Genomic DNA, 27,277 nt, shown 5'->3' on the forward strand with positions numbered 1-27,277 from the left:
TCAGAACACAGCAGGAAGTCATAGGAAAGGTATAAGTGGGGGAGGCGTGACACTCCTCCCATTTATAGTCATATTATACACAAGCGCACAGAGCACACAGTAAGTGTTGGATACTTGTTGGCTGACTCTTTGGTCTCCAGCTGGGTGGGTCTCAGAGCCCCCAGGCCTTGTGATGTCATGAGAGGTGACTCAGCTTTATCCAGAGGAGAGGCATGGGGGTCGGGGGAGGGGCAGTGGGGGTCTCCTTCCCAGCCAGGTGCTCTGCCATCTGGCCCCCTTCCCAGAGATGGATAATGGGCAAGCACGAACTCAATTCCGTGTCTTAAAATAGCCATCAGTTAGTTTCCAGTTCCTGGGGAAAGCACGTTTGTGAGACGAGTTCTCAGGCGTGGAGAATTTCCATCAAGGGGAAGTGTCCTCCAAGGGGCTCTTAAGACTCCCCAGCCACCTGGAGCTGTGGGGCAGGGGGGCAGGGTGGAAGAAAGATGGGAGCCTGGGAGACAGCAGAGCCCTCCAGTGTGAAACAGCCAGGATGCGACACCAGGCCCAGGCATGGACCAGGTGTCCACACTGAATATGCCAATCAAGTTTCTACCTCAGGGCCTTTGCACTTGCTGTCCCTCTACCTGAACCATTCTTCCTTGAGATCTCCACATGTCTTATCACTTCACTTCTGTAGTAGGCAGCTTCCAAGATTTCCAAGTCTCGCCAGAGCATCTCTCACCACACACAGAAACCCCCCTGAGTTACTGTCAGGCAGGTTTCTGTTACACTCTCTGGTCAACAAGCATTTGTGGAGGCCAACTTTGAACCAGGTACTAGGGATTCGGGAACCACCAGACAGATCAGATCCTGCCTTAAAGCAAGAGAGTGCCTGGCACATTGGTGACAAAACGGAAACTCCTGGGAGCCAAGGGTCCTGGCTCCCGCATAGATCAGACATGGACAGTGCAGATTAGTGGACCCCGCCAAAGAGCTGTGACTGGAGTCCCTCAGAGTCCCCTTCCCTCTGGTGAATGGAAAACTCCAGTCCCTCCACTAAGCCCCAGCCCACCCTGCCTAAGAGACTCCAGAGTGTGGCTTTCTCCCTACAGCAGGACTTTGGCCTCAGTTTCCCTACCCAATCCTCTCCCCCAGGGCTGGACCCTGTGCCTGTCCAGCCCTGGCTGGCTGCAGTCCTGGCCACCAGAGGGAGAGTAGAATAACAGGCTTCTGGGAGGATCTCCTGCTGCCCCGCCCACCTATTTGATTTCTACCAAAGCCACGCCCCCAGGACCAGGTGACACTTCCTGACCACACCCCTCAGAGTCCAGCTTCCACTGGGCCAGTACCTGGCCGTCCTTGGGAACAGCCTGATCTGGGCCTCCTTGCCCTGCTCAGAGACCAGGTCCCTGAGCACCTGGCATCCATCGCCACACCCACTCCATAAGTAGGTTAAAACCGCTAGAACCAGGCAATTCCAGGATCGTGGGTTTTACTTCCAATTTTTGTTAAACTTATTAAAATTCTTGCTTCCCCCTGTCCCCTCGCCAAAGTCCAATTGCTGCCTGGCTCTGTGCCTGGGGCCAGGCTCATTTGTATGAAAGACCCAGTGGCCTGCATACACCCCCAACCCTCGCTTGCAAAAGCATGCCAAGGATGGGGCAGAATTTTAATCACCACAACCAGTCTGGGCAAGGCCAGGCTGCCAAACAAGCACAGGCTGCCCCCTCGGCCCCACCTACTGAAAACACAGCTGACAGGTCCTGGTGCCCTTCTTTAATCTTCCAACCACTCTGCAAGCCCCTGACTTGCTTCTAACGCTCCAACTCATTCATTCAACTAACACTTGTGAAGCATCCTCTATATACAAAGCATTGGATCAGGCACCGGGCATACAGCTGTGACTATGGCATGGCTATTCTCCCAACACTAATGAGGAGGACCATGTAAACAGTGAAGGAAAATCCTTGATTACAAATACGAAAACAGAAATACGTACATCCACAATCGAAAAATGGCAGGCCGTGGACTGAACCCAACCTGCAGAGGTTGGCCAGAGCTGTAAAAAATGATGAATTTTTTTTTTGGAGGGGGGCAACACTTAAAAATCTGGAGGATTTCCATTAAAAATATGGGAGTTTTGGCTTGTTTTGTAAAAATCAGAAACTCTGGCAAGACTGGGTCCACATTTCCCCTCAGTGACCCTCAGCTGGAGCTGATCAGAGCTGTGCTGTTCAGTGAGGACCAGTGGCCAAGCCTCATGGGCTACGTGGTACCCGTGGGGCCCATCATGTCCCAGTCTGCTGCCTCTGTCAATCTTGTAATAGTCCCACCCACTCATGCATCCACATTTTCTTCCATGTCACTGAAAGCATGTACATTTTCAACCCTTGGAAGGAGCCACAGGGAGAGAAGAGGTCATTGTTACCTGGGCTTAGGGAAAGGCTTGGAAGGAGAGTTGAGCTTCAAGCTGGGCCAGGAAAGATCAACATGTGTTCACCAAGAGGGAACAAAAAGGTGGGGAGGAAGGAGAAAGGCAGCCTGGACCGGTAAACAGCCCAAGCAAAAGCAGAGAAGAGAGGAACGGCCTGATCTGGGCCTCCTTGCCCTGCTGTGTTTGGCACTGGCTGCTCTGATGGGGCTCCTGACTCAGGACGGTCCCAATTCTGCTTCTGATCTCCTGGGACCTGCCTCAGACTGGAGAGAGCAAGGCGACAGGTGACACAGACCACACAGTGCAGGGGACATAAAAAGAGGAGGTTTCTAACCAGATCATCTCTAAGCCACCTCATAACTCTTACTGGATATTTCTTTAAACTTCTTATTCTGAGATAATTATAGATACACAGGAAGTTGCAAAGAAATGTACAAGGGGACTTCCCTGGTTGTCCAGTGGTTAAGAATTCAACTTGCAATGCAGTGGACGAGGGTTGATCCCTGATCCCGGAACTAAGATCCCACAGGCTTTGGGGCAACTACTGAGTCCTTGCACACTAGAGCCCGAGCCCCTCAACTAGAGAAAGCCTGCGCGCCGCAACAAAGAGCTTGCATGCCGCAATGAAGACCCAGCGCAGCCAAAATTTCCTTTAAAAAAGGGAGGAAAGAAATGTACAAGGAAGTCTCATGCGCACTTACCCCAGTGTTAACACTTATCAACTTGCATCGTCCTAGGGTCCAATATCAAAGTCAAAAAATTGACCAGGGCACAATCCGTAGTTGACTCGGATTTCACCAGTTCTGCTCGCACCCTTGTGTGTACATGTGCAGCTCCGTGTAATTTTATCCTATGCGCAACCTTGCGTAAGCACCACACGATCAAGATACCCCACTGCACACTGCACCACCACTGGACCCAGCAAGTTGCCTTTTTCTACACACGCCCAGTTCGCCTGCCATCCCTAATCCCTGGCAATTCCTAATCCATAACTATGTTATTAAATGACACATAGATGGAATCATGCAATAGGTATCCCTTCTTTCACTCAGCATCATTTCCCTGATGTCTATCCAAGTTATTGTGTGGTGTATCAGTACTGGCCCCCCCCCGCTTTTTTTTTTTTGCTGAGTTCCATGAGATGGATGTGCTGCTTACTTATTTACTTTTTAATTTATTAAGCAAATATTACTTTTATTAAGTATTTGTTAACTGTATTTGTTCACTCACTCACGGAAGGATATTCGGTTACTTTCTGGTTTGGGGCTATTACAAATAAAGTCACTATGAACACTCCTATACAAGTTCCCATGTGAAAATCCATCTTCCTTTCTCTGGGATCCATGCCCAAGAGTGAAGTTCCTGGGTCTCCTGGTAAGTCTTATGGTGATCCATTCTTACTTTTGAAAATAACTGCTGAACTATTTTCTAGAGCAGCTGTACTGTCTTACATTCCCACCAACAATATATGGGTGATAACTTTCTTGATAATTGGACTTTCATTTAAAAACAAAAATCTAGAGTTTTCACTGGGGATCCAACCTTTCCGAAGTCTCGACCTTTCTAAGTGATCCCAGGATTTTGGCAACCCTGTCATTGTCAGTCATTGTCAGACTCGGACAATGCCTGTCTCCTCCCTCCACCACTCCCAGGCCGTAAGTTCACAGAAACTGGGGGGGGGGGGGGGGGGGCGGGGTCACACTCGCTCAGATCTGCAGCCCTGGGTCTAGCACAGGTTCAGTGCATAGGAGGTGCTCTGCGAAGGAAATTAAATTGCACAGAACGACTAAGTCAGCAAAGACCCACAGCCGGCAAGTAGATCAGAGAGGAGGGTAGATGCCAGCCCCCCAGGTCCCAGGGCCATGGTTTGACTCACTTCAAGGCAGGCTGTATGTGAAAGTCTCAGCCTAAAAGGTCACTACCATCCTAGTACATGCAAAAGAGAAAAAAAAAAATCCAACTGTATAGAGAGCACACACGTATATAATGTAAGTAAACAGATGTATAGAATAACTGTGAAGTTCAGATTTCATGAGGGGAGGGGCAATTAGGAAAAAAAAAAAGGTATAAAACATGGAACAAGAATGAATATAAGGTTGAGGGACTTCCCTGAAGGTCCAATGGTTAAGAATCCGCCTTCTGATGCAGGGGACGGGGCTTCGATCCCTGATGGGGGAACTAAGGTGCCACACGCGGTGGGGCAACTGAGCTCTCATGCCACAGCTAGAGAGAAGTCCACGCGCCACCACAGAGACCCATGCAGCCAAAAAATAAAATAAAAATGAATGTAAGTCTGAGAAACACTGTCCTGGCAGCACAGACCCAGGTTTGACGGTTAGGTAGCTTGAATGTATTTTCAACATATGATGTTTTCAACTTCAAATGATGAGTTTATCAAGACGTTGTTGTTATTCAGTCGCTCAATTACAGCCAACTCTTTTTGACCCCATGGACTGCAGCACACCAGGCTCCCTTGTCCTTCACTAGTTCCTGGAGCTTGCTCAAACTCATGTCCTCTGAGTCGGTGATGCCATCCAACCATCTCATTCTCTGTCACCCACTTCTCCCCCTGCCCTCAATCTTTCCCAGCATCAGGGTCTTTTCCAATAAGTCGGCTCTTTGCATCAAGTGGCCAAAGTATTGGAGCTTCAGTTTCAGCGTCAGTCCTTCCACTGAATATTCAGGGTTCATTTCCTTAGGGATTGACTGGTTTGATCTCCTTGTAGTCCGAGGGATTCTCAAGAGTCTTCTTCAGCACCACAATTCAAACGCACCAACTCTTTGGCACTCAGCCTTCTTTATGGTCCAACTCTCACATCCATACATGACTACTAGAAAAACAGTAGCTTTGACTATACTGACTTTTATTGTCAAAGTGGTGTCTCTGCTTTTTAATATGCTGTCTAGGTTTGTCATAATTTTTCTTACAAGGAGCAAGTGTCTCTTAATTTTGTGGCTGCAGTCACCATCCACAGTGATTTTGGAGCCCAAGAAAATAGAATTTGCCACTGTTTCCATTTTTTCCCCCCATCTATCTGCCATGAAGTGACGGGACCGGGTGTTATCCTCATTTTTTCAATGCTGAGTTGTAAGCCAGCTTTTTCACTCTCCTGTTTCATCTTCATCCAGAGACTCTTTAGTTCCTCTTTACTTTCTGCCATTAGTGTGGTATCATCTGCATATCTGAGGTTATTGATATTTATCCCGGCAATCTTGATTCCAGCTTGCGATTCATCCAGCCCAGCATTTTGCATGATGCGCTCTGCATATAAGTTAAATAAGCAGGCTGACAATATACAGCCTTGACGTACTCCTTTCCCAATTTGGAACCAGTCTGTTGCTCCAAGCCCGGTTCTAACTGTTGCTTCTTGATCTGCATACAGGTTTCTCAGGAGGTAGGTCAGGTGCTCTGATATGCCCATCTCTTTCAGAATTTTCCACAGTTGGCTGTGATCCACGCAGTCAAAGGCTCTGAGGCAGAGGCTCAGTCAGTGTTGGTGTCTTTGCTAGCTTTCTTGCTGTGTCTCCTCCCTTCTTCTCTGTCTCTTTCTCCCTGTGTGCATCCCCCTCCATCCTAGGGGGTCTGTTCATCTCCCTCTGCCTCTCTCAGCCTCCTGCTCCATCTCTTTTGTTATCAGGGGCTTTCTACTCTCCTCTATTCCCTGTCCCCTCCCTCCTAGCTTTGGACAGGTTGAAACGTGATAAGCAAGCATTTCCCACGAGAGGTCCTGTCTCAACCCTCACCCACCCAGAATGCAGCCCTCTTGTCTTCCTGACCTCAGGGCATGACTCTCCACTTCTCCATCACGGTCAGCTGTGATGGGGCACACTGACAACTCCCACCCCTGCCCTCTGGTTTACAGACTGCCAAGTCTTGCCAACCCTGCTTCTCTCAAGTCCACCTCCATCCTTCTCTGCTCACACTGCCACCATCTCCTTGTGGCCAGATGTCCACACGGCCTCATAGTGAGGCTCCTGGATTGTGCCCACCCCTTTCTCCTCCCCATGCACGCGTGCTTAGTCACTTCCGTTGTGTCCAACTCTTTTCGACCCTATGGACTGTAACCCACCAGGCTCCTCTTTCCAAGGGATTCTCTAGGCAAGAACGCTGGAGTGGGTTGCCATGCCCTCCTCCAGGAGATCTTCCCCACCCAGGGACCAAACCCATGTCTCCTGCATTGGTGGGTGGATTCTTTACCCCTAAGCCATCAGGGAAGCCCCTTCCTCTACCCCAAGAACCATCTTCATAGAACTTAAAGCCTCAGAGGTCCCCAACTGCATCTGCTCTCGGGCAAGGCCCACACTTCCTGGCTTGGCGTCCACAGCAGGTCACCAGCAGACCCACGTTTCCACTTCCCTCCTGTTGCCCAGTGCACCTGCATCCATGTCTGGCCCCTCCAGGGACTCTTCCCTGCTGAAAACCCCTAAAGCCTGCCTTCCTCCCTCTTGTTCTGCTAAGAAAACTCAAGCCCTGCACCACTGGCCTCTGTGTCTCACTCATCTCCAGCCCTCCCTTGCTCCCCAGTCTCCTCCCACGGCCACCTTCTCATCGATCCTCCAAAATCCCACTCGTTTGGGGCTTTCGAATATGCTGCCCCTCTGATGGGGCACTCTCTCTCTCTTGCCCCCATCACCCCACTGTCTCCTTCCCCAGCTGAGTCCTCCCATCCTTGGGCGTCTACGAAGGCCCCTGAGCCCCCTACAGGGCATGGTCTCCACCCTTGGGACTGTCTCTTCACATCAGAGTCCCAACCACTTGCTAATTCACTGCCTTCCCCACTAGACACAAGCCCCCAAGGGCAGAGTGCTCGCCTGCTTGCTCTCCTGGTACCTGGCACAGAGAGGCGCCAGGACTATTTGTGGAAGGAGAAATGGATGAAGGATGGATGCTGTGTGTCCCTGGAGCCTCAGCATCTGTCATCCAGCTTCCTCCTGGGCAAGGGCTTTCACACCTTTCCACCCATCCTTGAAGGCTCAGAGAGTCTTTTTCTACGTTTCTGTCAGCCCCAGGGTGGAATTAACACTTACACCCAGGGGACAGCCTGCTGTCAGAGCCCGTCCCCCCAGCTCCAAACAGTCCGACCCTGCCCAGCCTTCCTCTCAGCTGCCCAGCCCACGACAACCACAAGGAAAACAAAGCCCAAATGAAAGTCAGCAACTCAGAGTCAAAAAAAAAAAAAAGAAGTCCCATGGTTCTAGCAAGCTGAGAGAAGCCGAGCAGAAATAGACCAAGCCCTGGACTAGAAGAAAAGGAACAATTCAAACAACGAGTGACAGCAGGAAAGGCTGGTGTTGGGGGTGGGTGATTTCTGCCTTAGGAAAGAGGAGAGAAAGATACGGACTCTTTTTTGGCTGCACCGAGTCTCAGTTGCAGCAAACTGGATCTTTTGTTGTGGGGCATGGACTCTCTAGTTGTGGTTCATGGGCTTAGTTGCTTCGAGGCATGTGGGATCTTAGTTTCCCCGACCAGGGATCAAACTCTTGCCCCTGCATTGCCAGGCGGAGTCTTAACCACTGGACCATGAAGGAAGTCCATGATATGGACTCTTTTAAGAAGAAACTCACAGAATAAGGCAAGAGCTGATCCAGCCCCCATCCCCACCCCCTAGCCCAGCCAAACTGTCTGCGTGAGCAGACAGTTTAGACGGTTTCTCAACAGAATCAGGATGCTTCTGAGAGTGAGTGGGCTCTTGTTTACAATGATACTGGGACTTCCTGGACACACCTGGACACAGGGTTGCCTCCTTGTACAGGCAGAGCCCTACCGATCCCACCGCTATCACAGTTCTCACCCAAACCTTTCAATGAACAAGACTGAGAACAGGCTGTGTGCCCACCCTCTCCACGGGCTCTTGGCGTGGTCGGGTGATTTCATTTGATCACCCAAACCCACCTTGTGTGGGTGCAGACAGGGACAAAGAGCTAGAAGTAACTTGCCAGACCACACCATTTCAACAGGGTCCAGCTGTGGTTTGATCCAGTCTGTATGGTTCCAGAGTCCCCGATGGTCCTACTGGGGCAAGGTGCAGATTCCAAAGCTCCAAAACCAATAACCTCACTATGAGGGGCTGCCCTCTGCAAGGCATGCTACATTCAAAGAGAACGCTCTAAGGGCCAGGCCCTGGGGATACAGCAGTGAAGAAAACACTCACAGGTCTTGGAGAACCCATTATCCAGGGCAGTGGTTCTCAATCAGGCATGATTTTGCCTTCCAAGGGACATTTGGCCATGTCCAGAGATATTTTTGGTTGTCATGACTTGGCGGGGGGTATTCCTGGCATCTGGAGGTGGGGGGGGCGGGTAGAGGCTTAGGATGCTGATGGTCAACAATGCACAGGGCAGCCCCTCTCCCCTGACACACAATAAAGAATGATCCAGTGGACTTCCCTGGTGGCCCAGTGGTTGAGAATCCACCTGCCAGTGTGGAGGACATGGGTTTGATCCCTGGTCCAGGAAGATTCCACATGCCATGAGGCAACTAAGCCCATGGGCCACAGCTACTGAGCCTGTGCTCAGCAACAAGAGAGGCCACCGCAATGAGAAGCCCAAGCACTCCACCTAGAGAGTAGCCCCTGATTGCTGCCTGAACACCACCACTAGAGAATAGCCCCTCATCACTGCAACTAGAGAAAGTCCACACAGCAACAAAGGCCCACAGGAGAAAGAACGATGCAGCAAAGAATGTTGAGAAAACCTGGTCTGAGGAGGAGCGATAAGGGAGCAAACATGTAAATGAACTAGCAGACAGTGTAAGTTCACTTATCCACTCAACGAATATTCATCAAGTATCCGCCACATTTTACTTGCTGCTCAGAAAGCATTATGTGCCATTAAGAAAAACAGGCAGGAGGGGGTGGAAATGACTGGGGCCGGGGGTGGTGAAAGCTCCTAAAGGAGATGACATTTGAGTGGAGAGCTGGCTGAGGGAAGAAATGAGCCAGGAGCGGGTTGGGAAGGCAGCGCCAAGGAGGGGACCCCAGGCCTGGGCAAGGCCAAGCTTGGAGAATGTGAGGACCAGTGAGGAGGGGCTGGGTTGTAGGAGATAAAGTTAGAGAGGACAGCAAAGGTCATATTTTGTAGTCTTAGGAAGGAGTTTAGATCTCATTCTACAAAAGTAACATTTGATAAATACCAACTAGAAATGACAAAAACAGACTGTGTTAAAAAAAAAAAAAATCCCCTAAAATGGTCCAGTCAGGCTAAGTGAGAAAAAAGCCTGCTAGGTTTAAAATTCTAAAGGAGATGAAACTTCATCGCATGGAGAGCCGTACATCTGATGAGTATCAACTTGAGGTCAACCGTTAAGTATGCAAAATGATGACTTGGCAAATAGGCATGGCGAAATATTTTTAGATGGTAATTCATGGTTTTTTTCCCCTGCATTTTTCTCCCTTTTCCTTTCGCTTCATTCAAGGGGTAAGAGGCTCTGGACTTTTTGGTCCCAGAGGTTTTGCAGCAAAGAGGGAAGTAAAATCCATCTGCAAAATCCTTCCCTCCTGGCTTTAATCTTTAGAAGCCTTAATTTACCGAGGCGATTAGGACAGGGACCTCTGAGTTGGGGACAGAAAGAAAGAACAATCTTCCAGTCCTCATCGGGAGGGGCGGGGGCGGGGGGGAAAGGTGGTATGGTCTGTGTCAGGGGCAGAAGCGGAGACTGAAGGTCTGCAGTGATGTTTTGTTGGCTGGTACAATGGTTTAAAACATTTTGAATTAAAAATTTAAACAAGGTAACTACATTCTCTCCTAGGAAATTGTATGTGCACATAAACACTTGGACACGACTGTTCACAGCAGTATTATTCATATGAGCCAAAAAGTGAACGCCACACAACGTCTATCAACTGGCAGACAGAGAAATAAGATGTCTTTTATGACCCCATGGACTGTAGCCTGCCAGGTGTCCATGTGATTTCCCAGACAAGAATACTGGAGTGGCTTGCCATTTCCTCCTCCAGGGGATCTTCATGACCCAGGAATTGAATCCACATCTCCTGCATTAGCAGGTGAATTCTTTACCAGTGAGCTACCAGAGAAGACCCCAGCTAGGTAATGAGAGGATACAAAAGTTTTCCTATTCCATAGTGAAAAAGAGAACAAACAAAATGAAAATCATTTTCAGTGGTCCCAAAGAAAAGCAATGGCTGCAAGAAAACTTGATTAGCTAAATTCTAGAGAGGAATAAACTTTTCATAAATGAGCAGAGAGGTATATCTGTGCCATGGAATATCGTTTGGCAATAAAAAGGAAGCTACCTAATGTGAACAGCCGATTCATTGGAAAAGACTGATGCTGGGAAAGATTGAGGCATAAGGAGAAGGGGGCGGCAGAGGATGAGATGATTGGATGGCATCATCCATTTGATGGACATGAACTTGGGCAAACTCTGGGAAACAGTGCGACCGGGGGTGCTGCGGTCCATGGGGGTCACAAAGAGTCAGACGCGACTGAGCAACTGAACAACAACAGCAAAAAGGAACGCAGGGTTGATACAACCTACAACGTGGATGAACCCTGAAAACACCATGCTAAGTGAAAGAAATCAGTTATAAAAGACCACACATCGTGGGTGAGCCAGGTATACAAAATGTCCAGAACAGGTAAATCCATGGAGATAGTAAGAAAGGACATCAGTAGTTGCCTAGAGCTGGGGTGAGGGTTGGTAGAAAATAAGGGGTGACTGTCAGTGGGTATAGGGTTTCTTTTGGGGGTGATGAAAAGATTTTCAAATTGGATTCTATGGTGGTTACTAAAAGTCTTTATACACCTTACAAGGGTGACCTTTACGATATGTAAATCCCATCCCAATAAAGCTGTTTTAAAAAACATTTTGAATTAAAAATCAGGCGATTTTTCCATAAAAAACTCAGATTTTGGCTTTCCTTGAATGCCACGCATCTTCCTCCATGGCAACACTGGGGTGCCGAGGGGGTGTACACTTCCAGGTTTTCCATCATGCCCACATCCACTGTTGTGTTACATCTGGACAGCTTGACTCATTTATCTCACCTGCATGGCCCCTGTGGGCTCTGCACTTGAGACCTCTGATCAGGAGTGATGAGGCCACAGGCACTGTCACCAGCCCCCTTCTCCCATCTCCCTCCTGACCCGAGCACCAAAGAGCCCTGGGGGCCAGAAGGGACCCTGTGGACAGCACTAGAGGCTCCGTGGCAACCTGCATGGACCCACATAATAGTAAAGCACGTGGGCTTGGAAGCCAAAGCCGCCACTTACTAAATCTGTACCTCAGTTTTCTCAGCTGTGAAATGGGAATAATAACAGCACCTACTATCATAGGGTTCAACAGAAGGAATGTGTTCAGAATGGTGCCTGGCATAGAGTAGGTGCTCAATTCAAGGGAGCTATTGAGACCATAATTTCTCGTCTGCAATTGCAAATTCCCAGAGGTTCTGAAATCCTAAACCTTCTTCATAATTCACTTGGCCACAAAAATCTGACATGGCCTGAACTCATTTAGTAGTCAAGCCTGACCTGAATGGACATGAGGCTGTTGACCATCTTTATTTATGCCCCCAGCATGAGCACTCATGGGTTTTGCGGTATTTGCTTACAGAGTACGGCCCTAACCCCCACTGGGGTGTTATGCAATGGATGATCTATGTGTTACCATAACTCCTCAAATCTGAAAAGTTCTAAATTCTGAAACACTTCTAGCCCCAAGGGTTTCAGATCAGGGTCTGGGCCGTTTGATGAAAATGATGATGACAAAGACACTTTGTCAGATGCCACATGAGTCTAGACAATTGTAGCACAGCCAATACAGAGTAGCCCCTCAAATGTGACAATAAATTTGCTACCAGCCCAGGGGGGTGGGAGCATAGAATCCAAGTGAAGTTCTTTTCCAGAAATGAAAGAGCTGCAGCGTTCCTCACACACCTGGCTTCGGGGGGTGAGAACAACACAAGCCAGCTTAGTTTTAGAGGACAAAGTTTGGGGAGCCTCCTGGACCTTTCATTCAATGTCTCTTCTTTTGGCTGATCCTGGCTGGGGTCCTTTTTTAAAAAAAATGCATTTTAATTTTATTTTTAATGAATTCATTTTATTTTTGGCTGCACTAGGTCTTCACTGTTGCATGCAGAATTTCTCTAGTTGTGCTGAATGGTGGACGGGGGCTGCTCTTCACTGCAGTGCAAGGGTTTCTCATTTTGATGGCTTCTCTTGTTGCAGAGCCCGGGCTCTTGGGTGAGTAGGTTTCAGTAGTTGTCGCACACAGGCTTAGCTGCCCTGCGGTATGTGGAATCTTCCTGGACCAGGGATCGAACCCATGTCCCCTGAGTTGCCAGGTGGATTCTCAACCACTGAACTACCAGGGAGGTCCCAGATTTGTATCCTTTATGACAATGCCAAAACCCTAGTGCTTTGCTGAGTTCTGTGATTAGTCCTAATGAAAAGCAAACGTAAAGGCGTCTTGGGAACACCCATCTGCAGTCAGCTGGTCAGAGGTAAGGGTGACCCGAAGATTCCCTGAACTAACAGCTGGCACCTGTACAGTGGGGCAGTCTTGCTGGGACCATGGTTTCTGACGGCAAATAGCGTCCCACTTGCACTGCAGGGCACAGGTTAATAGCAGCATACTCTCCTTTGCCTTGGTTTGTCCTCGCCCCTCACCCCTGGCCAATACCAGAGGTCGCCTGCAGCTCTGATTGGCAGCTCCTATGAGTGCTGGTAACCTCCTTCCTCAAACACTTTCCTTCTTAGGTGTAGAAGGTTAGAAATTCAGGGGAGAAAGGGGTGGGGTGCTGACTCAGGAGTGACTTAGAGCCAGTGGTAGTGGGTGGAAGCCAGCGACTAAACTCCACTGCTTTCTCATCCCTTGTCCTACACAGTCTCTCAGAGGGTCCCCAACAGGAGGGACTCCCAGTTGCCCGTAGAGGTCACCCACCCACCCACACTCCCTTTACTGGCCCTCCTGCCTTCTTGTCTTACAAATCCACTGTCCCACCATACTTCCTGGGATCACCTCCCAAATAAACTACTTGTACACATATTTTAACCTTAGGGTTTGCTCTGGAGGAACCCAAATGAAGACCCATGCCATTCCTGGGGCTCTGAGTTCTTCAGCTCCACTGCTGATAATCTCCCAACTTGACAAGTCAACCAACTCCCAACCACTAGGATTTGCAATCAACCAGTGCCTTTGGGCAACCACTTGTCTACCATTGCATACTAATCCTGCTTGGTCCTTGGCCAAGCCCATACCACCAGTGTGCCTTAGAGACCCAGATCTGGCTAACCAGAGTATTTCATCCTCCGGCATGAGGACTGGTTCAGGAATAAATCTATGAATCTCGTTAGTCCAATCACAGTCCCCCTTGGAGTTTTGTACTGGAAAGAAGCTCTCTCTGCTTCTGGAGTCTTATCTAAGCTTGGAGCCACTTGAGACCATCCTGTCTCCATAAGGAGGGGCTTGACTGAGACCAAAGCTAAAAGAAATCAGAGTCTGGAGATACAGCTAGATTCCTGATGACATGATCTTCTGGATGCAGCCATGCCTGAAGCCTACTCACCCTGTACTCTTCAATTTACAAGAAATCAATATAGTTCAATCACCTTCTCCCACCTACATTTCTTCCTTCTGCTAATATGATTGGGTTCTGGTCACTTGCAAGCCAAAGAAACGTTTACTAATATGGAAACACTCATTTCTCTTAGAGCCTCTGCATTTTTAGACACAAAAATACATAAAAATACTTGCTCTCTCAGCTATGAGCAGGAAACCTAGTCTGGTCAGGGCAGAAGAAAGGAACAAAGGGAGCTATAGGCAGAGGATTCTTCTAGGACAGGCCTAACAGGTGGGATAGTTAGTGGAATTACTGTCCCAGGAAACTCATGCTAAAATACAGTGGTCGTGTACAGTGTGTGCGTGCTTAGTCCCTTCAGTCGTGTCTGACTCTTTGCGACCCCATGAACTGTAGCCCGCCAGACTCTTCTGTCCCTGGGATTCTGCAGGCAAGAATACTGGAGTGGGTTGCCACGCCCTCCTCCAGGGGATCTTCCTGACCCAGGGATCGAACCGGCAGCTCCTGCAGCTCCTGTGCCGCAGGCGGATTCTTTACCACTGAGCCACCGGGGAAGCTCAAGTGTCCTCTAGCTCTGTATATTTCTGGTCACAAAAGCATCAGAACATCCCCATTCCCATCATACCCCATTCAGTTCCCTTTCATATTTAAGATATTCTGTATTTTAAAAAATTAAAACAACTATTTTTCAAATCATATGTTTTATATATAATGTCACTAAATAATTTCTAAAACATGGTTGAAGGTTAAGAAATTAAATACAGGCTGTAATAGTGATGTACTTACTGTGCAGTGAAATATACACTTTATGATGAAACCGAATATGCCCAGATTGCATAAAAGACAACATTCTAGTTTCCCGGATTCAAAGAGCTACCTCATCCTTGGGCATTTTTTGTTTAGTCGCAAAATTTCTTTTTCTTGATACTTAACGAAATAGACGCTTGCTGACTTCTCCACAAGGTCTCATCATTTCCTGGAAACAGACATGTTTCCCTTCATGCCAGGGCAGGTTTTACTAAAAGCCCACTGTTGTTAGCCTGGTGATGTAGGAATTCTCCAAATGACTTTCCTTCCTTCCTAAGTAGATCACCCTCATCTTTCAGAGGAACTGGAGAAGAAGAGACATCTTCTAGCCTGCTTTCACATTCCCGCCAAGATACAAAACCCTGGCCACTGGGGGAAGAGACAGGGGCCGAGGAAGCTCCATCTTGCCCAGCACCTCGGCTAAAACCACAGGACCGGGCGGGCAGAGTGACCTGGCATCTGGAACCGTACTGCCCCTGCCCCCACCCCATCTGGAATCAGTCTTGCTCCATCCCTGAGAGACAGAGAAAAGCCATAGCCCAGTTCAAGGCCACATTATGACTTTCATGGGCCCCAGGCACATTTCCCTTCAAGGGCTTGTTCCTCCATAAAATAAATATTAAAAATTACATTTTATGATGGCAATGGTATAAAAAATATAATCCAGTCTAGATTCATTCTTATGTCTTCATTATTATTCTATTTTTTCCTCCTGATTCTAAAAGCAGTCAAAATTTAAGCACTTTGTAGGTACCTAGAAGCACAGGGCATGCTGGGCTCTGAACCAGAGAGCCAACCATCACAGCCCCTACCTCCAGCCCTCAGGGGGTGTCCGCTCTGAACAAACACCCTCCTGCGGAACACAGGATCTGAACACAGCCCTGCTGGCCCAGCCCCACCACTCCTTCTCGGTTTGCTGTAGAGTCCAGATCCCTCCATCCCAGCCTCACTGCAACAGGGCTGACCCCTGGGGCCACCATCTACCCCTCAGTTTATTCAGGGACAGCTAGGAAGAATACTAACAATAATAATAACCAATGACAGTCTGAAGTCCTCAGCCCTGCTCAAAGCACCCTGTGTGGCAGGCTCTGGGTTCAGCCACTGACCAGCTATGTGACTGCTGGCAAGTCAGTTTTCCCATCTGTGGAATGGGCATAATGTTAGTCCCTCCCACAAGGACAGTGAGGCATAAAGATATTAACACTTGTGGCAGGTCAGCCCAGGGCTGGTGCAACCTGGCATCTCAGTTGGTATTGGTTATTACAACAATTAACCCTAACCCACCAATTCATTTTTTAAAATATTTATTTATTTGGCTGCATCGTGTCTTAGCTGCCATGTGCTGGCTTTTTGTTCCATCTTGGGGGCTTCTCTCTAGTGGTGGTGCGAGCTCAGTAGTTGAAGTGCGTGGGCTTAGCTCCCCCCACGGCATGTGGGATTTTAGGTCCCTGACCAGGGAGCACACCCATGTCCCCTGCATTGGAAGGCAGTCTTAACCACTTGACCAGCAGGGAAGTCCCTCACTAGTTCTTTATAACAACTATTTATAATAATTGGTTCCAGTAGGGGCTGCCTCACCTCCTCCTTCTCCTTTGCCCTAGACACACTGACCTTGAGCTGAGCACCCCTCAATGTGAGCTGGTTCAGCAGCATCAGAACCCAACCCTCTCCCCATATGGCCTCAATCGACAGACTCTCCCTGATCCTGCTTGCCTGCTTCTTCCCTCCCAGAGGAGCAAACCAAAAGCCCACCCACCTGCTCCAAGCCTCTCACCCCCACCTCCGCATCCTTCCCCAGCTGACTTGTTCTCAAGGGACTCCCGAAAAACTAGCTTTCTTGTTCCTCCAGGTCAGGCAAGTCAGGGCTTGGCTCCCTCTTGGTCTCCTGTTTCTCCTAGGTTTATCTTCTCCCAGTTGGACCATAAACCACCAATTAAAATAAATAAATTTATATTTTTTAAAAAAGAAAAAAAAGGAAAAAAATTAAAAACTTAAAAAAAAGAATAAAATGTAAAAAAGAAAAAAAAGAATGCTGAATGCTGAAGAATTTATGCTTTTGAACTGTGGTGCTGGAGAAAACTCTTGAGAGTTCCTTGCACAGCAAGATCAAACCAGTCAATCCTAAAGGAAATCAACCTTGACTGTTCATTGGAAGGACTGATGCTGAAGTTAAAGCTCCAATACTTTGGCCACCTGATGCGAAGAGCTGACTCACTGGGAAAGACTCAGATGCTGGGAAACACTGAGGGAAGGAGGAGAAGGGGACGACAGAGGATGAGATGGTTGGATGACATCACTGACTCCATGGATATCAATTTGAGCAAACTCCAGGAGACAGTGAAGGACAGGGAAGCTGGTGTGCTGCAGTCCTTGGGGTCGCAAAGAGTCAGACACGACTTAGCGACTGAACACAGGCATGAATACAGACTCCTTTCTCTCCACCGCCTGCTTATCACATCATCTTATCACGTGATCTGGCTGCTACATCCTTCTCAGTTACTGTTTTCTGAGGATGTAAAAGGCTTCTCCCTCCCCACCCGTGGGTTCACTCCTGCAGTGCAATCCTGAGAAACAAACAGAGGGCTTTGAAGCCAGCAGGAGTGGGGTTTAAGCCCAGCTCCACAACTGACCAGCCGTGTGACCTTGGGCAAATCAACTAACCTCCCGGGGAGCCCGGCATTGTTTATCTGCCTGAAATTACGAAGACAATCTTATTTTCTTTCGCAGTAGGACTCCCTGCTAAAGGAAACTGGGGTATTTTTGAGGGGTGAAAACTTTGATAAGCTCTTCAAGGTAGAGGCAAGGGCCCCCTACTTGCTTCCCCACAAGGAGGCTGCTTGTAGAACTGGAGACGTTTGCCTGGGGCTGGCCACCAGCTTTTGTTATGTGGCTGGAGTAAACAGGTTGAGGGGAGGGATAATGGAGGGGATTCTTCGATGCCTGGTAGAGAGAAAGAAAAGGGGAGAGAAAGCCACTGACAAAGAAAGGAGCTGGATATCTTGCGGTGTTGCAGGAAGGGGGACCCCTTCCCACCCCGAGAGTGGGCTCTTGTCTAACACTCAGAATTGAGTTGTCCGAGGAGACACACGTGCTAACAAGCAGGAGACGTTATCGGGAAGAGACGCCCGGGTGGAGAGCAGCGGGGTAAAGGAACCCAGGGAACTGCTCTGCCATGTGACTCTCGCAGTCACAGGTTTTCTTATGATGGGATTACTTTCCGGGCTTTTCTAGCTCAGGTTCTTCCTGGTGGCATCACTCAGCCAAGATGGATTCCAGTGAGAAGGATTCTGGGAGGTTGGTAGGCCATGTGGGCTGATGTCTCCTCTCCTTTGGACACCCAGCCTCTTCAGAATGGACCCATCATCTCTTCCACCTGCTCTTTTCCCGCCTTCCCCTTCTCAATGGTACCACTACTTACTCTGTCCCAGCCAAATGCCAGCCCAGATCAAGGGGTCTGGTCATGTCAACCTAGGGTCCCATCCCCAGAATAATGTTTTTAGCTGCATAAAATAAAATAACAAGATTACAGAAGAAACCAGTTATATTGAAATACAATTAGCAAAATACACAAACACATGTGTTGTATCATAATATACGTGCGCCTTCATTACCATGTTAGATAAGATTCAGCGGAAGCTCTAAGAAGCATTGCCCTTTTGAAGGAGTGCATTGCAAGATATCTGCACATCCATAGCGTGACATGAAAACTGCGGTTCCTATTGGTGGCTACGTCACAGGTGCCGCCCACGACTGTGATGTGTTGCCTCCCTTCATGTTTAAAAGATATTCTAAATGTCGGTTACAAGTTAAGAGAAATAAAGACGCAACTTCCCCCAACCCAGGTTCATAGACCCCCTCAAGTCTGTGGACTCCACACTAGGAACCCCTGACCTAGCGGCTCTGTTTTTCCACAGTCACCCACTCCCACTTACCTCTCCTAATCAGTCTGCAAGCCCTGCTGACTTCTCACTGGAGGGCACTGGGGCTCATCTCCCATTCCGAGAGCCACTGCACAAGGTTGGGGACTCACCCTTTCTCACCTCCTTTCCTGTCTCCTCACCTCCATTCTTGCTCCACTCTGCCCGTGCTGCACCCTGACTCCTCATCCTCCAATGCAAACCTGACTGTATCACCCTTTGCTCTGGATTCTTCAATGGCTCCCTATTGCCTGCAGGATAAACTCTACAGACCTTTGCAAAGCACCAAGACCCTCACCCAGCTCTCCAGCCTCATCTTTCAACATTCCTCCTCACCTGACTTTCCACACTCCCATCATTTTTAACTACATGAAGTTGCCAGAATATGACAACTCACTAGGCTTTTTCCTATGCTTTTCTCTCCACCTAGAATGCCCTCCCCAAGCTATCCATTGGGCTTCCCAGATGGTGAAGTACTTTACCACTACCTAGTGGTAAAGCACCCGCCTGCCAATGCAGGAGACATAATAGACACAGGTTCGATCCCTGGGTCAGGAAGATCCCCTGGAGGAGGGCACTGCAACCCCCTCCAGTATTCTGGCCTGTAGAATCCCATGGACAAAGGAGCCTGGCAAGCTACAGTCGAGAGAGTCACAGAGTCAGACACGACTGAAGCCACCCAGCATGCATGCATGCAAGCTGTCTATCAAGCAAACTCAAAGTTTATTCCAAAGTCTCAGCTTAAATGGTTGCTTGCCCATTCCCCACCCCACCCATCCTCACCCCCAGGCAAACATAGGTTCCCCCCCTTCCCCACCCCCCATCCCTCCACCCCGCCCCACAGGACTCACCCCACCCAGTTCATCAAGTTACAATCTTTTAATGAGTCTGTATCTCTGAGTCGATATCTCTCCAAGATCACAAACTTCAGGAGGACAACAATGGAATCATTTTTTTCTTTGACTCCCCTAAACCTAGTACTTTTCCTGGAGCCCAGAAGGCCATCAGTTGAATAAATGAATAAAACATTAAAAGAGAAAAAGAACCATGAATGAAAACTGATTTTAGGCATAATAAATGCATTTAACAACTGCAAAAAAAGAATAAACTATCTCTCGATCTGGAATAGCTGAAAACAGAGTAAGCAGGGGGCCGAAATCAACACTGTGCCGAGAGGCTCGCTCTGATTTTCTGTTCTTCCCTTTACTATTTCGGTTAGATTGCCCACATCCTGGGAATGACGCTGCGCATGTTTTGATCTATGGATCGTGCTATAATTTCTTGAATTCTGCTCCTTATTCTTTGAGAGATCTTTCTGCTATATATACATACCTCAATTAGGGGCCGATTATTTCCCTTACCTAAAGGTTCATCGTTTCGGTTTCATTAAACAGAGAGTTCTTCCAGTGCATGAAGAATAGGATTAGATTTATAGAAATTCAATTTACATTTGGCTTTTGAGGAATAGCTGTCGTACACAGCCAAGCCAGGGCTCTATCTGTCAGGCCTCCTGAAGTTATGGTTTACAGGCTCCTTTCACTCCCTTCTGGCCAACTCCCCGCTTAACCCCTTATGACCTGGATCTGCTGAAGCTATTCTGGGCACCTGGCCACCTAATCCAATGACCTTTCCTTGGAGTCTTCTGTCTCCAGTTCCTGGAGTCGGGCTGCCGCCGCCAACCATCCAATTCTTCCTAAAACCCTCAAAATCCCTGACCTTTGCCCACGATCTCTGCTCACCCCGCCCCCGCTCTTGAGCTTCCAGATGGGTTTGTTCATTTGGCTATCTGCTGGCCATCTCCCCAAGGATGTCTCAAGGGCAATAAGCTAAAGCAGATAATCAACGTGCCCGCCACCCCCACAGGTTCCCCTTTCACATCCTTCAGGACACCACCGTCTGGCCATTCTCATGGCCACCTCCCTCTCGCTTGTTTGTGCACACATCCCATCCATCCCCTCGCCATGTGGCACTCATCTCCTGGAAACATCTCAGCTAACCATCTCTGTCCCACACGAGTTAAGCTTCACCGAGAGCCGCAACTGTTTCCATTCATTACTCTAACCCCGGTACTTCTTAGCACCCAACCTGGCACACAAGACACCAGTAAACACATGCTGATTCAGAGAATAAGGAAGCAGACCAATCCCACTCTACAAACTGTAACACTGAGGCTCAGAGAAAAGAAGTGATTGGTCCACAGTAACCCGGGGGAGCCAATCAGGTCTTAGCCCGAAGGTGGCTCCACCCCCCTGCATTGCCCTCTGCTCTGAGTGCAGGGCTGGTTCTGGTGTGTTCTTCCCCCACTGCCCGAGGCCCTCTGCCTTACCTGAGAGCACCGTGAAGACAGCCGCGAAGGCATTGAGCTTGAGCCCGTCGATGACATTGCTGGAGTGGAAGAGCTCGAGACACATGAGGCTGAAGCCAACCACCAGCAGGAGGATGTAGAGTACCTCAGAGACCACCGACAGCCACAGGACCCCTGCACGGAGGAGGAGGGAGGTCGTGAGATGAGGACCCACGGGGCGGACTCTCCCTGGGTTCACTCCACCCCCACGCCCTTGGGTTGGGGGATCAAGTTGTTTTAGAGAAGACCATCGGATCTAGGGTGGGTCCCAACTGGATAAGGAGATCCTGGCCAGCCATCCTCCTCACCAGGACTGGCTCAGGAGCCCTAGCTGAAGTCCATCAGATCATGGCACTCTTGGGGTGATGGTTACTGGTCCAGGCAGGCATGTGTACCATAAGCGGGTCCATTCAGATTGGAAGCAAGACCTTCCATCCTGTGACTGGGTAAAAGGCTCTCTTTCTCTTCTCATCTGTAAAGTGACTGCCACTGAGAGCCATCTCAGGGCTGACACTAGTTGCTGAGCCGAGAGATGGAAAGATGATCTCATCGTTGTTGTTTAGTCGTTAAGTCATGTCTGACTCTGCGACCCCATGGACTGTAGCCCGCCAGTCTCCTCTGTCCATGGGATTTCCCAGGCAGGAATACTGGAGTGGGTTGCCATTTCCTTCTCCAGGGCATCTTCCCAACCCAGGGACTGAACCCCTGTCTCCTGCATTGTAGGCAGATTCTTTACCACTGAGCCACCAGGGAAGCTCACTGGGATACCCCAACCACCAACCACCAACCCCCCAGGCTTCCCTGTAGCTAAGCTGGCCGTGTGGTGGTCTCTGCTGCCTGCAGCTATAAACATCCCACCTCTTACACACATCATGGTTGCACTCAAGGGACACTTACATTTTTATTTACCCTGTACCCCACTCCATTTTTCTTCTAGAAGCCACTTACCTTCCAAGCCACACTAACCATAGGTTTTGAGAAGGGACTATGGACCAGACCTGGCCAGCAGGAGATGGACATATGACCCAAGTCAGCTCAATGAGTCAGACACAGGACTTTTGCTGGAACTACTAGGAAAGAAAATTCCTTTTTTTCCACTCAGTTTGAGATTGAGAAGGATGGAAGTGGCTGCACTGAGTAGCAAGGGCCTCCCTTAGGGCAGAGCCAAGACCAAGAAAGGCAGCACCGAGGGACAAAGGAAGATCATGTCCTGTGACATTGTTTGAGCCCCGAGATCCAGACATGCCTGAAGCTGCCAGTCATTTGTTCTTTCAGTCAGAGGAACCAAGAATTCTTTTTCTTTGCCTAAGTTGGTTAGAGGTAGAATTTCCATCTCTTATAATCAACAGTCCTGATCTTCAGCTTTTCTTTTCTCACAAGCTGTCAGACCTGTCCTTCCCTACCTTTCTGCCTTTGCACAAGCTGTTCTCTCCACGTTAATGTCCTAGGGACACCCCGATACACAGCATCCAGTGACGGAAGCAAACAAACAGCGATTTCAGATCCCATATCTATTGGGTGATGAAGGACCCAGATTCTCATACATCCACTATCATTCCTGACGCAACGGGCCTTTCAGAGCTTTGAAGAACTTTTCTTTTCTCTTTCTCTCTCTCTTTTTATGCTACAAAAATATCACCTTTCTTGGGCAATCCCTTGGATTTCTCTAAGAGAATAATGTGCTCTTGGCAGCCTGGGTGTTGTTAAAACACCCCTTGGCACCGAACACTTGCAGCCTCCAAGGCCCTTTGCTGGCCCAGGGCCCACCAGGCAGCGGGGAGGAAGGCAGGAGGTGCAGGGCGAGCCGGGCCCTGCAGGGGGGCGGATGCCTGCAGGGAGGCCTGATCTCGCTCCCAGAAGCCTTTACCTCCAGCTGCTGTTGCACTGCTGGTGGGCGGAGGCCGCCCCTCACCACGGTGAGGCTCACTGACTCAGCTGACGCCCCCGCATCGCCCCCACTCCCCCAGCGGATGCTCTCCTCCTGCCCACGTGGGCCTGGGGCCAGGCCCGCACCCCACCACCTGCCCCTCCCAGCAGGGCCCAACTCTGCTCTGATGGGATGGGAGATGACATGGGCGTGGGGCAGTGAGATGCTCCAGGAGTGAGTTAACCATGGAGAAACAGGCACTGGAATCTCAGATGCATAACTGGGGTTATGCTGCTTCTTTCTGCCAGATTTATTTTCCTGTCTACCCACTGGGCTCAGAGCATCTGTCTGAAATTTCCAGCCCACCCAAGGCAAGGAAATTAGTAACAATGGTAAGAAGCAGGATCATTGCTGAGGTTATGCTAATAGTAGCAGCAATGCCACACTAAGGGCCAGGGGTTTTAGGCATCTTTCCGGTGCCAAGTCATACTGGATGGTGTTAATGTTCCACCCCATGTCCTCGCATCTCTTTTGAGTGTTTCTGTCTTTGGAGGATTGTCTTCAGGAAGTCTTTGGACTTCGTTTTGCCCATCTTCATTCAGAAAGTACCTGGAAACTTGTATTTTTCCTCTCTGCGATGTCATCAGCCAGAGGCTGCTCTGGGTGGTCCCGCCCCGTGGCTCTGGCAGAGGCAACTTTGGGACCTGACACACATTGCAAAATTCCCTCTGGGCCAAAGCGGAAGCTGCCCTTCCTGGGCTCCGGCCTCACCTCAACCCCTCGCTTGCCTTCCTCCCTTCCCCGGTCTGCTCTCTCCAGTTCCCTTACCGCTCTCCTCTGGGGTGTGCATGCGTGCTAAGTTGCTTCTGTTGTGTCCTACTCTTTGCAACCCCCATGGACTGTAGCCCGCCAGGCTCCTCTGTTCAGGGGATTCTTCGGGCAAGAATACTGGAGTGGGCTGCCATGCCCTCCTCCAGGGGATCTTCCTGACCCAGGGATCGAACCCACATCTCTTAGGTCTCCTGAACTGGCAGGTAGGTTCTTTACTGCTAGTGCCACCTGGGAAGTCCTTCCCTGGGGCATTTCTTTATAAATGACTTGCACATGGATCCTCATCCCAGGATCTGCTTCCAGGACTCTGGCCTCAGACACCAGTATCCACATGCACGATCTCCCCCAGTCTTCCTGACAGCTTAGCAAGGCAGCACCCACTTTATAGATGAGCAAACTGAGGTTCCGAAGGATTAAGCCACTGGTCTACACAGCTGGGTAGTGAGTGATACAGTCAGTCTGGGTTCAGACTCAGGCCTCTCTGACTCCAGAAACCATCATGGGCAGGGAGATCATAAATTAGCAGGAGAGAGTGGCCCTTTGAAGTCATAAGCGGGAGCTGGGTTCTCTGACCACGGCTCTCATTTACATGCACCCCAGCACCCCTAAGAATTCCTGCGCCAGTATTCCTGCAGGAAGAGGGCCACAGAATGGGATTGTGGTGAGGGAGCATATTCTCAATGACCCTGAGCCCAGCTGGCCACGAGGTATGGTGGGGAAGGAGGCCACGCGGGAAAGTGGATGAGTCTTAAGGATGCTGGTGAGACAGGCTGGGACCTAGGACCCTGGGTTGCAATGCTTGCACCTGGACAAAACTCTCTTCAAGAAACAAAAACACACAGAAACTATAAGGAACTAAAAATAACTGTCTGCCTGTGCAGTTGGGGCAAATTATGGACAATAAGATACAAAAAGACCAAAAACCCAGGGCTTCCCTGGTGGCTCAGTAAAGCATCTGCCTATAAATGCAGAGGATAAGGGTTCCATCCCTGGTCCGGAAAGATCCCACATGCCTCGGACCAACTAAGCCCGCGCACCACAGCTACTGAGCTGGCTCTCTGGAGCTCACTCTCTGCAACAAGAGAAGCCACTGCAGTGAGAAGCCTTGGCACCAACAATTAAAGAGTAGCCCTCGCTTGTCACAACTGAAGAAGGCCCGTGCGCAGCAAGGAAGACCCAGCACAGCCAAAAAATATCTAAGTACAATATAGAGTAAAAGATACTCTTTAAGAAAGCAACTGCCACCACTAAAGAGCTGGGAGCAAAAGCAGGTACTGCTCATGACCCCTACACACAGCACCATCAAAGGGGTGGGCAAGCCACCCCTGTGGCCAGATCCCTGGATTCTCCCCTACTGTCAACCCGTACAGGGAAATAGCTTGTCCTCTCCCCTCCACCCTGCAGGGGGAGCGAGCAAGAGAAACTGTTGCTTGCTTTCACCCCCAGGAAAGCCTGGCCTGAATTACCTGTCTGGCCTCGTATCAATTTCTGTTGATTAAGGAGGTTAAGAACCCTGGTTGGTAACACTGAGAGCCAGGCTGAAAAAAGATGGGCTTGACCCATGACGCAGAGGTAGGTGTTGTCCTAAAGGCCTTAGCAAGGAAAAGACCTGCCAGGAGGCTCACTCTGGAAGGCGGCCTGACTACCAGTCCGCCGGAGGCTTTAGCCATGCTCCATGAAGAATGACGCTAGTGGTAAAGAATCCACCTGCCAATGCAGGAGACATAGGACCTCGGGTTCAACCCCTGGGTTGGGAAGATGCCTGGAGGAGGGCAAGGCAACCCACTCCAGGATTCTTGCTTGGAGAATCCCACGGACAGAGGAGCCTGGTGGGCTACAGTCCATAGGGTCACGCAGAGTCAGCAATGACTGAAGTCACTTAGCACACACGTACCCATGAAGAGATGCTGGTGGTCCAGGCCACAACAACGGCAGGGCAACGATGGTGAGGACAAGTAGGGAGCTTGATAACTCCAGAGGGAAGGGCTCAGTGGTCTGCTGACCCATGGATGCGATGGCCAAAGAGCGTGAGGAGTCCAGAGTGGGGCCATGTTTCTAGCCCAGGCATCTGAGCAGTCGGTCATTGCTCTGCAGTGAGAATGGGACAATGCTAAGACAGGAACGTGTGAGTCGAGGCCTACAGGTACAGAATCTTCAGCTGCTGCAGGACCTCTGGTGAGGATGTGCACGAGGCAGCTGGAGCCTAGACAGGGACGTGGGGGCATCGGCAAGACATGGCACTGAGTGTTCGCCATGACTGTTACAGAGATGGATGCCCCCCAGAAAGCATGCCGAGCAAAAGAGAAAGTGGTGGGAAGCAGAATCCACGGGAACATCAAGACTCAAGCAGAAGGGTGGTGAGGGGGCTGTGACGGTGCAGCCATACTAGGGATGGCCCACCCATTCCTGCCCATGACCTTTCAATGCACCTGCCACCTGCCAGCACCTCTCTGCCCCAGGGTTTGCCCTGGTCATCAGAGCCCATGCCCCACCTGCTGGGAGATTGACACCACCCTGCCCTCTACCCCAGGAGCAGCCCTCAACCGATGCCTAATGTGAGTGAATAAGTACCCAGGGGGTGGGTAACACTGGGTACCCACCAGGAGGGGTGGGATCTTCAAACCTGTGTTTCCCATTGTAATAGGGAGGGACAGATCTGACTCCATATTGGATCTGTTTCATTTACTTTTAAAAAATTATTTTTAAAATAAAAATAACTTTCAGTTCAGTTCAGTTACTCAGTTGTGTTCGACTCTTTGCAACCCCATGAATCACAGCACGCCAGGCCTCCCTGTCCATCACCAACTCCCAGAGTTCACCCAGACTCACGTCCATTGAGTCAGTGATGGCATCCAGCCATCTCATTCTCTGTCGTCCCCTTCTCTTCCTGCCCCCAATCCCTCCCAGCATCAGAGTCTTTTCCAATGAGTCAACCTTCCCATGAGGTGGCCAAAGTACTGGAGTTTCAGCTTTAGCATCATTCCTTCCAAAGAAATCCCAGAGCTGATCTCCTTCAGAATGGACTGGTTGGATCTCCTTGCAGTCCAAGGGACTCTCGAGAGTCTTCTCCAACACCACAGTTCAAAAGCATCAATTCTTCGGTGCTCAGCATTCTTCACAGTCCAACTCTCACATCCATACATGACCACAGGAAAAACTATAGCCTTGACTAGACGGACCTTAGTCAGCAAAGTAATGTCTCTGCTTTTGAATATACTATCTAGGTTGGTCATAACTTTTCTTCCAAGGAGTAAGCGTTTTTTAATTTCATGGCTGCAATCACCATCTGCAGTGATTTTGGAGCCCAAAAAATAAAGTCTGACACTGTTTCCACTGTTTCCCCATCTATTTCCCATGAAGTGATGGGACTGGATGCCATGATCTTCATTTTCTGAATGTTGAGCTTTAGGCCAACTTTTTCACTCTCCTCTTTCACTTTCATAAGAGGCTTTTGCGTTCCTCTTCACTTTCTGCCATAAGGGTGGTGTCATCTGCATATCTGAGGTGATTGATATTTCTCCCGGCAATCTTGATTTCAGCTTGTGTTTCTTCCAGTCC

General features: G+C 49.5%; 1 protein-coding gene across 1 annotated transcript in view; it reads right to left on the minus strand.

Moving 5' to 3' along the window:
- GSG1L (GSG1 like) overlaps positions 1–27,277 on the minus strand; it is a gene marked incomplete at its 5' end in the record, with an annotated part of 250,765 nt that overhangs the window by 64,814 nt on the left and 158,674 nt on the right. Inside the window, one exon of the mRNA XM_040266633.1 lies at positions 21,004–21,156. Coding sequence (XP_040122567.1) covers positions 21,004–21,156 — 153 coding nt within the window. The remainder of the gene's footprint in view (positions 1–21,003; positions 21,157–27,277) is intronic.

Source organism: Oryx dammah, unplaced genomic scaffold (assembly GCF_014754425.2).
Source record: "Oryx dammah isolate SB20612 unplaced genomic scaffold, SCBI_Odam_1.1 HiC_scaffold_2, whole genome shotgun sequence".
Taxonomy (NCBI): domain Eukaryota; kingdom Metazoa; phylum Chordata; class Mammalia; order Artiodactyla; family Bovidae; genus Oryx; species Oryx dammah.